General features: G+C 43.6%; 1 protein-coding gene across 2 annotated transcripts in view; it reads left to right on the top strand.

The window, feature by feature from the left end:
• Positions 1-15,498, top strand: part of COL4A5 (collagen type IV alpha 5 chain) — a 134,009-nt gene that overhangs the window by 55,395 nt on the left and 63,116 nt on the right. Inside the window, exons 3-10 of one of the 2 annotated variants that reach the window (XM_080990519.1) lie at positions 1,387-1,476; positions 3,523-3,567; positions 5,502-5,546; positions 5,668-5,730; positions 7,682-7,735; positions 9,643-9,669; positions 11,893-11,973; positions 14,404-14,466. In XM_080990519.1, coding sequence (XP_080846645.1) covers positions 1,387-1,476; positions 3,523-3,567; positions 5,502-5,546; positions 5,668-5,730; positions 7,682-7,735; positions 9,643-9,669; positions 11,893-11,973; positions 14,404-14,466 — 468 coding nt within the window. Of the gene's footprint in view, positions 1-1,386; positions 1,477-3,522; positions 3,568-5,210; positions 5,230-5,501; positions 5,547-5,667; positions 5,731-7,681; positions 7,736-9,642; positions 9,670-11,892; positions 11,974-14,403; positions 14,467-15,498 lie in introns of those variants that run through there. The other variant, XM_080990520.1, reaches the window with a different exon arrangement.

Raw genomic sequence — 15,498 nt, 5'->3', positions numbered from 1 at the left:
GATCCTGGAATGTCCCGCTTTCCCTTAGGACATCCCAATTTTCATTAGAGAAATATTGGAGGGTATGGAGTTATCCAACCCCTGAGCCATCTGAAGGCAGCTCACTATAAGGAAGGTTTTTTAATGTTTATTATGTTTTTAATATTTTGGAAGCTGCCTAGAGTGGCTGGGGCAACCCAGTCAGATGGGTGGGGTATAAGTAGTAAGAATATTATTATTAAATAGGACATCCCTATTTTCATCGGAGAAATGTTGGAGGCTATGTTAATATAGTGCCCTCCCAGTGTTGTGGACAACAGCTCCCATACCCCATGACCATTGACCTTCCTCGCTGGGTCTGATGAGAGTTAAAGTCCCTGATCTCTGGAGGGTGTCATGTTGGCAGTCTGTCCTCTAAAAGACTTACATTTGCCCGGAGCTTCCAGCAGGCTTGCTTGAGGGCTTCCCATCATCTTCTGGTTGACACATGCTGGTTAACACAACCAGCTGTCTGAGGAGACTGGGATGGGGCAGAAGGACCGTTCCTCTGGCAGAGAAGAGAGCTGCTGGTGGGGCAGCATGTCCACGCTAGAGGCCCACCTGCAAAAGGCTGTACTGCTGTTAGGGGCTGAAACAGGACATTCCTGTTGGTGGTGGTCTTTGAATATACGAGATCCAAAGTTCCCTCATTCACCTAAGACACACATGGGTTGGGCCTCAACCTAAGCCAACATGGCATCAGTGGAAGGGAAATTGGTTTTTTTAAAACAAAAAACAAGAACAACTTGGGGAAGAAAAAGTTGTAGCCATTGATAGTCTTACACTCAGTGAGTTTGTATAATTCTCTTTAAAAGCCATTCAAGTTGGTAGTCATCACTATATCTGTCTGTCCTGAATCTTCCAATATTCAACATCATTGGATGCCCATGAATTCTAGTGTTATGAGAAAAGGAGAAAAACTTTTCTCTCTTAGCTTTCTCCACACTGTGTTTAAATTTTGTATACATTGATCCTGTCCCCCATTAGTCACCTTTTTTTTTTTTTTTTTTGTAAACTGAAAAGCCACAAATACTGTAACCTTTGCTGATTGGGCAGTTGCTCTATCATCTTGATTTCCTTTTTCTGAGCCTTTTCCTATAATACTTTTTTGGGAGGCGGGGGGAGGTGAGGCAACTAAAACTGAGCCGAATGAACCAAATGGATCCCATTTTGATGTTTGCTGGAATTCCTGATGCAGATTCAGCACACAGGAATTCGGCTTGGTTAAACAAATGGCATTTCTTATAGCAAATGGGCAGAGTTTTTTGACCGAAAATACCAAGAGAAAACAATGATTCTACATACTATATAGTGAGAATTCTTAATTCCGTTCTTTTTATTATTATTATTATTATTATTATTTTGCAGGGTGAGAGAGGCTTCCCAGGTTTAGAAGGACAACCAGGCTTACCTGGATTTCCTGGACCAGAAGGGCCAGCTGGGTCACGAGGCGAAAAAGTGAGTAGCTCAACAGAATGATGATGAATGCCTCATGTTGCCATGATCTATAAAATATCTAATACAGTGGTGCCTGGCAAGACGAATGCCTCGCAAGACGAAAAACTCGCTAGACGAAAGAGGTTTCCCTTTTTTTGAGTCGTTCCGCAAGACGAATTTCCCTATGGGCTTGCTTCGCAAGACGAAACGTCTTGCAAGTTCTTGCGAGTTTGTTTCCTTTTTCTTAAAGCCGCTAAGCCGTTAATAGCCGCTAAGCCGTTAATAGCCGCTAAGCCGCTAATAGCCGTGCTTCGCAAGACGAAAAACTCGCGGAACGGATTAATTTTGTCTTGCGAGGCACCACTGTATGGCTTCAGTAGTCCAGACATTTAGATAGTGTTCACTGCATCAGAGCAGGTGTTCCTTTTAACATCTCTCGTACACATGGAGCTGTTTCTGTGTTGGCCAAGAAACACAAAGGTAAGGTAAGAAGAAGTTGAGTTATTGGACCAGCCAGCTGGTCTAGTTTTAGACTCTGAAATTAATCGTCTCACAGAGGATCTATTTAGATGGCAACATGTGGCATATATATATGGGTTTATATATTTATTTAAAGTCACCTATCCTAATTCAAGGAAGATTGAATTAATAAGGGACATGATAGTGGGAGAAAGCTCTATACCTGCCCCCTGCCTTCAATAAATTCAGGAGCATTCTGCAAGCTGTCTCATCACTGGCCTGGAACAACTGCAGCAGCTCAATGATCTGGGACAGGCAGTCGTGATTAAAGCCCCCATCCCACGCCCAAGTGCATCATCTAAAGCTGCAAGGACTTTCTTCTAGGGTTTCAAGCAATGGGCATTTAGTTGGGGAAAACGCAAATATGTTTCCTGAATTATCTGAAGAGCTGTTCACTCAGTTGTGAGAGTCTAGTGGTGGAAGTGTCTCCTTGGGGTTCAGTGGATGAGATGCAGGCTCCAGTGTCAAGAGCTCCACATAGAAAGCACTGGGGCATGGAGCTATCTCCTTCTTGGGGGATACTGGTGCATGAGGACACTGTATCCCAGGATTCCAGGGCCATGACTAGTCTGATTTGATCACATAAAATAAAAATGTCCACATCACATCACTGGTGCCTAAGAAGCCTCATCCTAAATTTACTTGAGGGACCACCTTATCCCTCATATACCCAGTAGATCATTGGTTTCTGCAGGACAGCTTTTCTTCCACATCCCAAAAATGTCAGACACTTGTGCTGCAGTAACTCGGAGCAGAGCTTTCTGTTTTGTTGCTCCTGTTCTGTGGAACAGCTTCTACCTGAGATACTATAGGCCCCTACTATCTGCACTTTTTGTGGAGAATTGAAGGCATTTTTGTTTTGAGAAGGTTTTCCAGCTGGGTGAAAAGATCTCTTATTTTGTAAACCTGACTTTTTATCCTCCCTTAAAAAAGAAGAAACTGTTTTTATGATATGTCTGCAAATTGCCTTGGTTGAACCTTGTATGTAAAAGGCAATTCAGGAATTAATTAAGCATAAATCCATTTCTTGGGAACTTTCTGGATTTCTGTGTTTACATGCTTTTATTGTATTGGAAGTTGATTCTGACCATTTACATGGGAGTAAGATCCTTTGGTTTCAGTAGGATTTTCTTGCAACTAAGTATGCTGACCTGAGACTTAAGAGCACCTTCATTTCTCTGGAATGGGGTGAGGAACTTTTGGCTCTCCACATGTTGCTGAAGTACAAGCAAGCATGGCCAATGGCCAGGAATGAGGGGGGCTGTTGTTCAGCAACATCTGGAGGGCCAAAGGTTCCCCACGCCTGATCTAGGATTTTCATAATGAACCTAGAAAAACTTCTGTGTGATTTGGGGGTGGGGCATGGAATTGAAATTTCCTGTTATGCAGCCAAGCTGTCTGAAATAATGCAAAAAGCACGAGCGTTGTTTTTGTAATTAAGGCTAAATGAAAAAGTGGATTTCAATGTCTGTGTTTGAATTCATGTTAACTCATTGCTCACTTTTCTCCTCCTCTTCTTTTCCCTGCCCCATGTTTTTCTTTTTCCAGGGGGATGATGGATTCCCAGGGCCACCTGGACCCAAAGGAATTAGAGTAAGTGATGTTTTAATTTTCTGAAATGCAGTTACTAGGGGGTGGAGAGCGGCAACAGGACGAGAGCAAAATAAGCAGTGGAGGCAAATGGGGTGCTGCCCCACTGACCACAGTCCACCCCCACCTAAGAGCCTTCTTACTGCCTGCCAGTGTAAGTGGCTGTCAGCTTCCTCCTCCTAAGTGTTGATCCTTTAAGAACTCAGCAGGATGGGAGAAGGATGGGAACAAAACAGAAATTAGTCTGTCATTGGCTGCTTTGCAAGTCATTGGCTTGGGCTCCACCCACCGTTGGTCTCTCTGCCTTCTGCCCCACCAACCCCAGTGGGTACCAAACACCACTGAAAGTAAGTGGTGTATTTTTGAGGCAATATGTGCCACTCTTTAAGCAAAACACAACAGCCAAAGCAATAATGTAGAGATGAGGAACCTTTGGCACTCTATATGTCTGTCCCCGCCAAATCCCTGTTCATTGGCTGTGCTGACTGGGGCTGATGGGACTTGGAGTCCAGCAACATCTGGAGGGTAAAAGCTTCCCCACACCTGTTGTAATGTGTGTCTCTGAATTTTGCTAAGAGCAGGTGACCGGCAGAGGCTCACCAGTGCCTTGGGGGTTCTTTGCAAACTTTTTATATTACAGGTACATTTCCCTACCCCACCCTGCATTTCCATAATACACATGTGTGCCCCTGGCATGTTTCTTATGGGTTCATGCACCAGGCAGCAAGAATTCTCTTCAACACCATTGCTAGCTCCACATAGGGCCTTGGGTACAATTCATTTAGTGGAGCCACTCCATGAATGGGCCTACATGCTGTCAATGCAATTCATCCCTTTGGAACATAGAATGTTGCCTTGTAAAAGGTCAGACCATTGCGTTCAGTTAACTCAGTACAGTGGTACCTCGGGTTACAAATGCTTCAGGTTACAGACTCCGCTAACCCAGAAATAGTGCTTCAGGTTAAGAACTTTGCTTCAGGATGAGAACAGAAATCGTGCAGCGGCAGTGGGAGGCCCCATTAGCTAAAGTGGTACCTCAGGTTAAGAACGGTATCAGGTTAAGAACGGCCCTCCAGAACGAATTAAGTTCTTAACCTGAGGTACCTCTGTATTGTGAGTATGGTGGTTAATGGGTTAACCTTCTGAGTGTCCTGTACCTGGGAGGGGCTTCTACGGGAAGTTACGTAATTCCTTTGTCTGTGAAGTTAGTTTCACTTCTGCTCCGAGAGCGAGAGAAAGAGCAAGGATGTGTTCCAGCTCTGATGGAATTATTGCTATATTTGCTTGTAAATAAACACTGTTAGATAGAAGCACAGTGTTTGGACCTTTCTTCCTTCTTCTTCTCACACGAAGGCAGTATTGTCTACTCCAGGGTTCCCACACTTGGGTCCTCAGCTGTTGATCACAACTCCCATCCTCCCTAGCTAGCAGAACCAGTGGTCAGGGATGATGGAAACTGTAGTCCGAAAGCAGCTGGAGACCCAAGTTTGAGAAACCCTGGTCTACACTGATTGGCGGTGGCTCTCCAGGGTTTCAGGCAGAGAGTCTTCCCCAGCCCTACCTGGAGATGCCAGGGATAACTGTGGACCTTTTTGTATGCAAAGTAGATGCTCTGCCACTCCGCTGCAGCCCTTCCCCAGCCCATGAAGCTACCCAGAGCACCAGGTAAGTAGAGGGTGCTCCTTGTTCCCTGTTGAAGAGGCTCTAGGGGTGGGGAACCTGGTGCTCTCTGGATGTTGCCGGACTACAATTCCCATCATCACACACCATGGGCCATGCTGGCTCAGACTGTTGGGAGTGGCTCCCCACCTCAACACACCAAACTAGCAATGCTTGTGCCTTTCACACTTCCAGTTGTGGCTGATAACTCTTTTTGAAACTAACAGTTCCTTCATCCCTTTTATCTAAACATGAGTGTGGTTGTTTCTCATCTTCAGGGTCCTCCAGGTCTACCAGGCTTTCCGGGAACACCAGGACTTCCTGTAAGTAAGCTTTGCTTACAGCAATACTGAAATAACAATGGCAGAATTCACTGTTTTGTTCTGGAGCGTACACACTGTGTTGCTTGAATGTGATTTTGCTTCTTTTCTTTCCACTTTGCAGGGGCTACCAGGTCAGGATGGGGCTCCAGGACCTCCAGGTATCCCAGGATGCAATGGAACAAAGGTGGGACTGGTTCTGATGGAAATGCATAGCTCTGCTGCACTCCCATCATCCCTGAACATTGGCCATGCTGGCTGGGGCTGATGGGAGTTGGAGTCTAATAACATCTGGAGAACATCATGTTGGCTACCCCTGAGCTATATGTTTTCCATTCAGATATCTTATTTTTATTTATTTATAGCATTTGTGTCTCCTGCTTTCCAGCCAAATAGGTTCCTTGAATGGCTTACAAGCAGTCAGTTCAAACAAGGCAGTCTCTGCCCACAGGCTTACATTCTAAAACAAAAACATGACACACAAGAAAACAGGGGCAGGGAGGGAAGAGGTAAAAATCAGACGCTGGCACCAGTTCTTAAAAAGTTTTTATAATGACCGGGTGGTACTGTCTAGGGGTAGTAGGTGCCTGAAGGAACTGGGCTTTCCTGTGAAGATTGAAGGCTACAATACTGAGCAGTAGGCATTAGGAGAGCACATTTATTTTCTGTGCCTTTGTCAGCATTGCAGATATAACTGCAAAATTAAAATAATTTGTGTGTGTTTGTGAGACAGAGGATATTTGGGGCTGGGTGTTCACCAGTACTGTATGTGGATGACACCCAGCTCTACCCCTCCTTCAAATCAGAACCTGTGAAGGTCCTGTGTGAGTGTCCAGAGGTGTTTGGAGGATGGATGGCAGCCAACAGATTGAGGTTGAATCCTGACAAGACAGAAGTACTGGTTTTGGGAAACAGGGGGTGGGTGGGTTTGGGGGACTCCTTGGTCTTGAATGGGGTAACTGTGCCCCTGAAGGACCAGGTGCGCAACCTGGGAGTCATTTTGGACTCAAAGCTGTCCTTGGAGGCGCAGGTCAATTCTGCATCCAGGGCAGCTGTCTACCAGCTCCATCTGGTGCGCAGGCTGAGACCTACTTATGCACTGTCTTGCCAGAGTGGTACATGCTCTGTTATCTCCTCCTTGAATTACTGCAGTTTGCTCTACATGGAGCTACCTTTGAAGGTGACTAGGAAACTACAACTAATCCAGAATGCGGCAGCTAGACTGGTGACTGGGAGTGGCTACCGAGACCATATAACAATAGTCCTAAAGGATGTTCATTGGCTCCCAGTGCACAATTCAAAGTGCTGGTGATGACCTTTAAAGCTCTAAACGGCCTTGGCCCAGTATACCTGAAGGAGCGTCTCCACCCCCATCATTCAGCCCAGACACTGGGGTCCTCCTCCAAGGGTCTTCTGCTAGTTCCCTCACTATGAGAAATGAGGTTACAAGGAAGCAGGCAGAGGGCCTTTTCGGTAGTGGCGCCTGCCCTGTGGAACGCCCTCCCATCAGATGTCAAGGAAATAAACAACTATCTGACTTTTAGACGACATCTGAAGGCAGCCCGGTTTAGGGAAGTTTTTAATGTTTGATGTTTTATCATGTTTTTACTATTCTGCTGGGAGCAACCCACAGTGGCTGGGGAAACCCAGCCATATGGGTGGAATATAAATAAAATGTTGTTGTTGTTAATTTTGTGGGCCCTTGCATAAAATAAATCCCTCCAAGACTGCAAAGCTGCTTTTCCAGGCTGGATAGGTGCCCTGAACAGAAAAATTCCAGTGGAAATATACTGCAAAATTTTGTTATAGGGCCCACACGTGTGTGTGTGTCCACATCAGTATTGGTGTCCCAGCTGCATGGAAAGTGCATCAGTCTATCATGGTCTTATGCAGTTTTCCTCCTTCCTTGGAGCATCAGTCTTTTTCACATATATCAAATAAAAGTGATGCAATAAGAGAATATTGAGTATATGGGGGGGGGGGTCCTTCCTCATGTTTAAAAAGATCTGCTATAACCCCTGTTATAGCAGGGGTTGCAACACACCTGTCTTCTTTGCTCTTTCGTTTTATAGCAGCATGCATTTGGGCTTCCTGCTGTATTTGGTGATGCATTCAAGTCTTTGTTCTGTCCTCTACAGGGAGAACGTGGCTACCCTGGCAGTCCAGGTTTCCCAGGTTTACAAGGCCCCCCTGTAAGTACAAGAAACTTCCTCCTGTAATTGCTATATGTGGTTGATTTTCAGCTGCTGTTTGAGGCTTTGAGGGGACTGTTTGACTGAGCTGGTTTGCACATAACACTAAGCCAAACTATGACTTTACAAATATGCAGGCTCCTGGAGAGGAGAGCGTGGCCAGTTTGCTGCTCCTGCAATCCTGCTTTTCCTGCACATCTGTGACCTAAGCCATGATTTGGCTTAGGGTGTTGTCTGAACCAGGACTCGTGGCTTGTCTTATAGAATGAACTCATAAGTAAGGTTTGTTGTTGGGTTTATAGCTCATTATTTGTCTGGAGGAGGCAAACCATGATCCTGGATTTGGATGACACACTAAGGCAAACCATAGCTCTCAGCAGCACAGCCGCAGAAGGATGAGAGGAGGGGTGCACCAACTGTAATCTCCTACCTTTCCACAAACCTTTGTGCACTTAAGTTCACACTAAACCATGGTTTGGCATAGGATGTCACCCAAACTTAGCTCACTGTATTTTGCTTCTGTGCTGTGTTTCTATGGATATTTTATTGTGAGCCTTAGGCTACAACCCTGTGTCCACTTTCCAGGGAGTAAGCCCCATTGAACTCAGAGGAACTAATTGTGTAACTTAATTTTTTAAATTTTAAGTAAGTCCATCACGTGACATATCATATTAAAGCCCTTGAAGTTCTGAAGAGATTTGTGTTTTTAGTTTTGACATATCTCAATACTAGGCTGAGCTTCAAAGATTTTTGTGTAGTCCGGCAAGGCCAAAATTGTCATTTTATTTTTTGAAATTTCAAACCCTCATAACTCAAAAACAGGATGAGATGAAAAATTAAAATTTTAGATTTAAACTTAGTTTTGATCATTCAACAAGAAAATTGGATGGCATGAGGTAAAAAAGTTGGATCACTTGATATGGAATGACCCTTAGACCTGTGAAAGAAAGACACAGTAGATCTCTCCACAAGTTTCTATGAGTTTGAGGTGGCCTTCTCCATTGATCTTCATGGCACACAAATGAAATAAATCTGTTGGTTAGAGCATGGCGCTGACAACGCCAAGGCTGCAGGTTCAATCCTTGTATGGGAAAGCTGCATATTCCTGCATTGTAGGGGGTTGGACTAGATTATGCTCAAGATCCCTTCCAACTCTACCATTCTATGATAAAAAAAATGGAGGGTTTGCTTAATCTCTGGCTGCTTTTGCTTTGCAGGTTAACTTTTCAGCCAGGGCAACAGACCAACCTTGTGCACAGTCCTGTGGTAGTCCTGTAGCAGTGCGCCAATGTTTGGCAGTTTCTGGGCAAGATGCCACCAAAAGAAACATTAACCGTTTTTATAACATAGTTGTTCATTCGACACATCTATAATTCCTAGCAAGGCTAAGTTTGTTCAGTTGTCAATTGTCATATTACAGATTGTTTCGATTTCTTTAAAGACAGCTGTACAAAACTTGTGCACCACGAGTTAGTGTTAACTCTACTTAGTCTGTTTTTATTGGATGATTGCACTGATGGTGGTAGTGTATTGTTTTGTTATGAGTGTTTTATATATTAAAACTTCCGCATCCACCTCAGGGCAGAGAGACCTATCTTTGAATTGTGCTCTTGTCCCACATAGTTTTGAGCCCTAAGAGTTGATAAAAAGAATCTCCGTTTAGCTTGTGTAAATGCTACAAATGACTTATTAGAGGCAAACTCTCAAGGCTCCTTGAATCATGGTTTTCTTCTAATCTAAAGAGTACCTTTGACAGTATTCAAGTGTTTGACTCCACCTGTTGTATGTTTGAGTGAACTGCAATTTGAAGCAAGGAAGAAACTGCATTTGCTATCTAATAGAAGATTCATAATTCTTTTCTTCTACTCCCCCCCCCGCTTTTTTTTTTTTTTTTTTTTTTGCTGCAGGGTCCCCCTGGCCTAATAGGGATGAAGGTAAGTTGCCATTTGAATGCACTGCTGATTCTCAAGCGTTCAACAATAACATTTGGTCTAATTATGCATTTTATTGGCAGCTAGCAACTTTGAGAACTCATTCTTGTGGTTGAAAATGGGGGGGGGGGGGAATGGGGCAAGGGAGATTGACATGTCAGCATTGGGGGAAGTTCTTTCATTTACAGTGAGTGCCACCAGTAGGTACATCTCAGACTGAAGTGCACCAGAAAATTTAAGATATAAGGCTACAATTAAGATGATGCCGCAGCACTCTTTACTGAATTTATGGGGTGACCACAGTTTTGTTCAAAAGAGCTTATAACATGGGTGTTGGGCCACAACAATGATTTCTATAGTGCAAAATTATCACAGAACCTGAACTTAAAAAGGTAAAGGTAAAAGGGCCCCTGACCATTAGGTCCAGTCATGAACGACTCTGGGGTTGCGGCGCTCATCTCGTTTTATTGGCTGAGGGAGCCAGCATACAGCTTCCGGGTCATGTGGCCAGCATGACTAAGCCACTTCTGGTGAACCAGAACAGCACACGGAAACGCCGTTTACCTTCCCACCTGAGCGGTACCTATTTATCTACTTGCACTTTGACGTGCTTTTGAACTGGCAGGAGCAGGGACTTAGCAAAGGGAGCTCACCCCGTCGCAGGGATTCGAACCGCCGACCTTCTGATTGGCAAGTCTTAGGCTCTGTGGTTTAACCCACAGCGCCACCCGCGTCCCATAACCTGAACTTAGCATTGCACAAAAGAATGTGTAACCAACATGGCCAGTGCTCAGTGATGGAAGGAGATGCGGTGCAAAACTCACGGAAGGGATAATATTGGGGAAGGCTGTTTAGTTTGATGAGAATGAGCCACAGCAAGCCTTAGCCTCTTGCAAGGAGGATTTGGGAAGCTTTTGCTTCTGGTTGTGATAAACTGCAACTTTACAAAAGTTAAGAAAATGAATTTCAATAGGGACAAATGTAAGGTTCTTCACTTAGGCAGGAAGAACAAGATGCGCAAATATCAGGTGGTGGACACCTGGCTTACCAGCAGTACATGTTAAAAGGATCTAGGGGTCTTGGTGGACCACAAGTTTAACATGAGTCATCAGTGTGAATCACTGTGTGATGCAGCAGCAAAAAAAGCACTATCCTAGGCTGCATCAAGAGAATTATATAGTGTCCAGCTCAAGGGAAGTAATAGCAGCATTCTATTCTGCCTTGGTCAGACCACACCTGGAATTCTATGTCTAGTTCTGAGCACCACAAGTTAAGGGTGGTGACAAGCTGGAGCATGTGCAAAGAAGGGCAACCAAGATGATCAAGAGCCTGGAAAGCAAGCTTTATGAGGAACAGTTGAAGGAGCTGGGGATGTTTAGCCTGGAAAAGAGGAGAGTGAGAGGAGATATGATAGCCAAATTCAAATATCTCAAGGGCTGTCACATGGAAGAGGGAACAAACATGGGTTTTTCCCTTCTCTGGTGGGTAGGACTCGAACCAATAGCTCAAGTTACAAGAAAGGAGATTCTGACTATGAGGTCAGGAATAGCTTTTGGACAGTGGAACAATCTCCCTCAGGAGGTTGTGGACTCTCCTTCATTGGAGTTTTTAAGCAGAGGTTGGATAGCCATCTGCCATGGGTGCTTTAGCTGACATTCCTGCATCACAGGGGGTTGGACTAGATGACCCTTGGAGTCCCTTCCAACTCTACAACTCTATGATTCTATATCATCTGAATTGGACAAATTGTGGTTGATCTTCATTATGATTTGTTTGAAACAAGCCAACTTCAATCTATGATTTTTGATGGTGGCTTGTTTCAGCAAACCATAGTTACGACTGACCACAATTTGGGATTCAAATGTACGGTAACTAAACCGTCTCTTCCATGTGACAGCAGCAGAGTAGGAGATGCGAGGGAAGAGGGTGCAAGCCTGAAGCTTGCTTCAGCTTGTTTTTGTCATACTGAACTATGGTTTAGCCACAACTTTTGAACACAACCCCTGTATACTTCAAATCATTGGTCAGAAAAATATTATGAATGAGTTCCCACAGGGAAATTTCTAAGTTCAAAAAAAATGGTTGGAAGGTTTCTTTTGCACAGTTAAGCTCCTATAAGAAAGAAATTGTCACTTTGAGACATAAATGTTTCTGATCTAGCTCTTTTATAATATGTTCGAGTATTCCTTTCTTACTCCAAATTTCTTTCTTTTTTTTTCCTTTTAGGGGGAGCCAGGTGAGATACTGACATCTTTGCAGCCAGGACAAAAGGGTGATCCAGGATTTCCAGGACTACCAGGACTACCAGTAAGTTGATGAAGATGTCACTTTATGATGTCTTGCCTGTGTAAATAAATAAATAAATAAATAAGCGCCACAGCATTGATTGCATTTATGACAGTGTTAGTAATAAGTGCTGAATATTCAGAGCAATAAATACAGGTATAGGTTTTGTGTGTACTTTTGTGTGAACTTTTTGGGTACACATAATAAACAAATTGAAATAATAACAGGCTTCAAACTACCATTAAACTCATTATTTTTTTAAAATATTTTTTTATTAAGTACAAATTAGAAAACATACATATTTACAACAAAGGAAAATACAAAAGAAAAAGAAAATATATAAACTCATTAATTGAATTGTTTGGTTATTTTTTATCTAATGATAACAAAATGATAGTACATCTTTTAACTTCTGCACAGATGATTGGTGGCTGTGGGAGAATCTCTGCAATTGCAGATAGGCTTATAAGAGTTGGGAGTTGGGACATAGTTTACACGGTTAAATTAACTAACATGGCAATGATCAGAAAGGGTAGGCAACTGAGCAATGTCTTTATAGCAAAATACAGTATGTTATGTACTGGACTAACAAAGTTCTAGAAAAATATACTGTACTAGTTGTACATTATTCATTTATTGCAATTTATACTGTTCCATTTTACTTTGTAATATGTTTATGGTGTGTTAAAATTAACTGGGGACTGTTTTGAATGTAAAACCAAACTTTATGGGTCCCCAGATTTACATTTTTCTATTACGTACTGTTTTGGAATCTGCTTTCAAGCTGCAGTTGTGTGAAGGAGCCACCAGGTGGCAGCTGGGAGCTACAGAAAGTCATCCATAGGGCTGTTTAACCAGAAAATCAGGCTCTTATTTAGATCAAAGTGTGTGTTGTAAATGTGTTTATTGCCAAACTGGGGCTGTGCTGCAAACACTGTTGAGTTCATGGGCAGAAGAGAGTGGAAATGGAGTTCACAGGTTTCTGTTCAGAAACTATGAAATCCAGGGAAGTTGGTTCCAAAAGAAAAAAACAGCTTTGTTTGCAGTTTGTCCTAACAATTGCCTCACTGTTTCGTCCTGCTATCTGATTCTCTCACAGTTCCACAGTTTTGTGCCCAGCATCAGTACAAGCACATCAGGAAACTCTGTTTGTCTCCCAGATCAGCGGCTTATTTTTAGTGGGTCTGTTCTTTGAATTGAGCAGGGGTCAGAACACCAGTGCAATTCGTTCGTTCCATTGATTTGTTTCTGTGTGAGCTGAAGACATCAAAGCCTTTCTAAACCTCTCCTCTCCAGTGTGAACAGCAATGTGGTGCAGTGATTAGAGTGTTGGGCATTGACACTGGGAGGCCAGGATTCAAATCCACACTCATCCATGAAGTTTACTGGGTGACATTGAGCCATTCATTATCCCTCAGCCTAACCTACCTTACAAGGTTGTGTTGAGGATAAACTTGGGAGGGGAAGAAGTGCTTACACCACCCAAAGCTCCTTGGAGAGAGAGGAAAAAAAGGGGGGGGGATACAAGGCAGTAAAATGTGTAACAGGACTGGGCGATACTTTGTTCACAACCAGTTTGAAGTCCATATTATGATATTGGGTTTCATAATTTTTGACCCCGCAATATATTGTGAATCATGATGTGTGTGCTATGCAAAAATCATGATGCAGGAAAAACTGTGGAGCCAGCCAATGCTTCTACATACCTCCATCCTTATTTCAGACATCATGATATATCGATATATTGCAACATTTAGCTGGTGAAAACCAGATATCCCCCGGCCCTAATAAATAATAATAAATAAACCAGAGGCTCCCCTCCCTGAGGAGTGTGCTCTATGCCACCTTCTCCCTGCTACACAATAGAAACTCAGACAAATGAGGAGCAAGCAGCTGAGGTTCCTAAGGGGAGAGCTCTGATGGAGCCATTATCACTGGTCACAATGGAAGGGAGGGAATTGTAAACACAGTTTTCTGAAATGCAAGTGAGAGATAGCTGCAGAAGTACATAGCAAGGGTAGGCAGCCCTCCAGAAGTTGATGGGACTTCAACTCCTGACCATTGGCTGTGACTGGTGGGAATTGGATTTGGAAGGCAACAAGTCTCTCGCACCTGCCCTGGAGTTTGCTGTGGGTTTCCTCTTGCCCACTGTTATGTACTGAAGTTCTCACCCTGGGCCAGCAGGGGGATACTGTAGATAGTCTTTACTCAGGTCCACATATGCAAATAAGGGATCGAAAGTGACGTTCAGTGACTGGATAGTTACAGAAAGTTGTTACAGTTACGTTGTACTGGAGCTCTATATAAGCAGGCTGGCTGAACCGTTCAGTTCAGTTCTGTTCTGACCTGTGAATAAACAAGAGCTGTTTGGAGAATCACTGTGTCGTCTGATATGTTCACCCACAACTTAATACCCACAGTTTGACTCTTTCTTTTCTTCTCTTGTTCCAGGGCCCCGTAGGTCCCACTGGAACACAGGGCCCTATTGGTCCTCCTGGGCCCCCAGGTTTGCTGGTACGTTTCCTTGATGACCTCCATCTGGCTTGCAGAATGAGTAAATGGTGAAAGAAAAGTGCTTGTAGCTGCCCAACTTGCGGTTTCAGAAGTGGTGGGGGCAAACAGGTTGCCCAGGTCTATGGCCTGTGCCCTTTTCTCTTGTCCTGGTCATCACGACAGGTCCATGTTTGCATCAGGGTGAACTGTAACAATTTCCTAGGGAGCAGGGATTTACATCAAAGGTCCGATGTATGGAGTTTTGCATGTGAAAGAACCATACCTTTGACCCGACCCATATGGCTCTCTTATACACATATCCCTGGAGATGTCTGGGGATCATATTTGCAGAAAAATAGCTCCCACACTGTTATGTTATATGAGTATAATAAATACAGAATTTAGAATCCCACTTGCCTTCTTCCGAAACAGGCTAACCTTTCTCATATGCACATCACTTGCAAAGTATTCTAGTCTAGGGATCAAATATCAGTGGCACAATTCAAACCATGTTCTAAACTATGGTTGAAGGATTGTTGAACCAGGCCACTGAGATTTGATCTTTAGACAACTATGTTTCCTTTGCGGTGTATATATGTGATCAGGAGCAAGCTGTGGGCTCATGTTGCTCCCTTCCCAGATGTGGCTTGACTTTGAGTTTCTTGTTTAGTGCAAACCACAGTTTACCATGATATATGAATTAGCCAACTATAGTTCATGCTCACTCTCCAAACAGGAATGGGAAATAACACCTAAAAGTAGGTTTCAAATTGAAGTTTGGAAAGCAAGTGCAGTGTGGTGATTTGGATAACTTGCCCGCAATATCTCTTCCTGTTTTCCCTTGTGGTGGGGAAAACTGGGGAGATAAGTGGGTGTAATAAGTGCACCCCCTTCCCAAATGTTGCCTGTGAGCGGATGCAGCCCTCTCCTGGAGTACCCCTTTCTCTTCCATTACAATTAAGTATATTCCAAGTGATAAACCTGGGGTGGAGTTTTTCTTTTCTCCCCTTCCCCTGATTTATTTATTTGTCACTATAAAAGAAAGGAAAGAAA

The sequence above is a fragment of the Podarcis pityusensis genome (assembly GCF_964106645.2).
Source record: "Podarcis pityusensis genome assembly, chromosome: Z".
NCBI lineage: Eukaryota > Metazoa > Chordata > Lepidosauria > Squamata > Lacertidae > Podarcis > Podarcis pityusensis.
The sequence above is the reverse complement of the archived record's forward strand: the minus strand, read 5'-3'. Positions and strand labels throughout refer to the sequence as shown.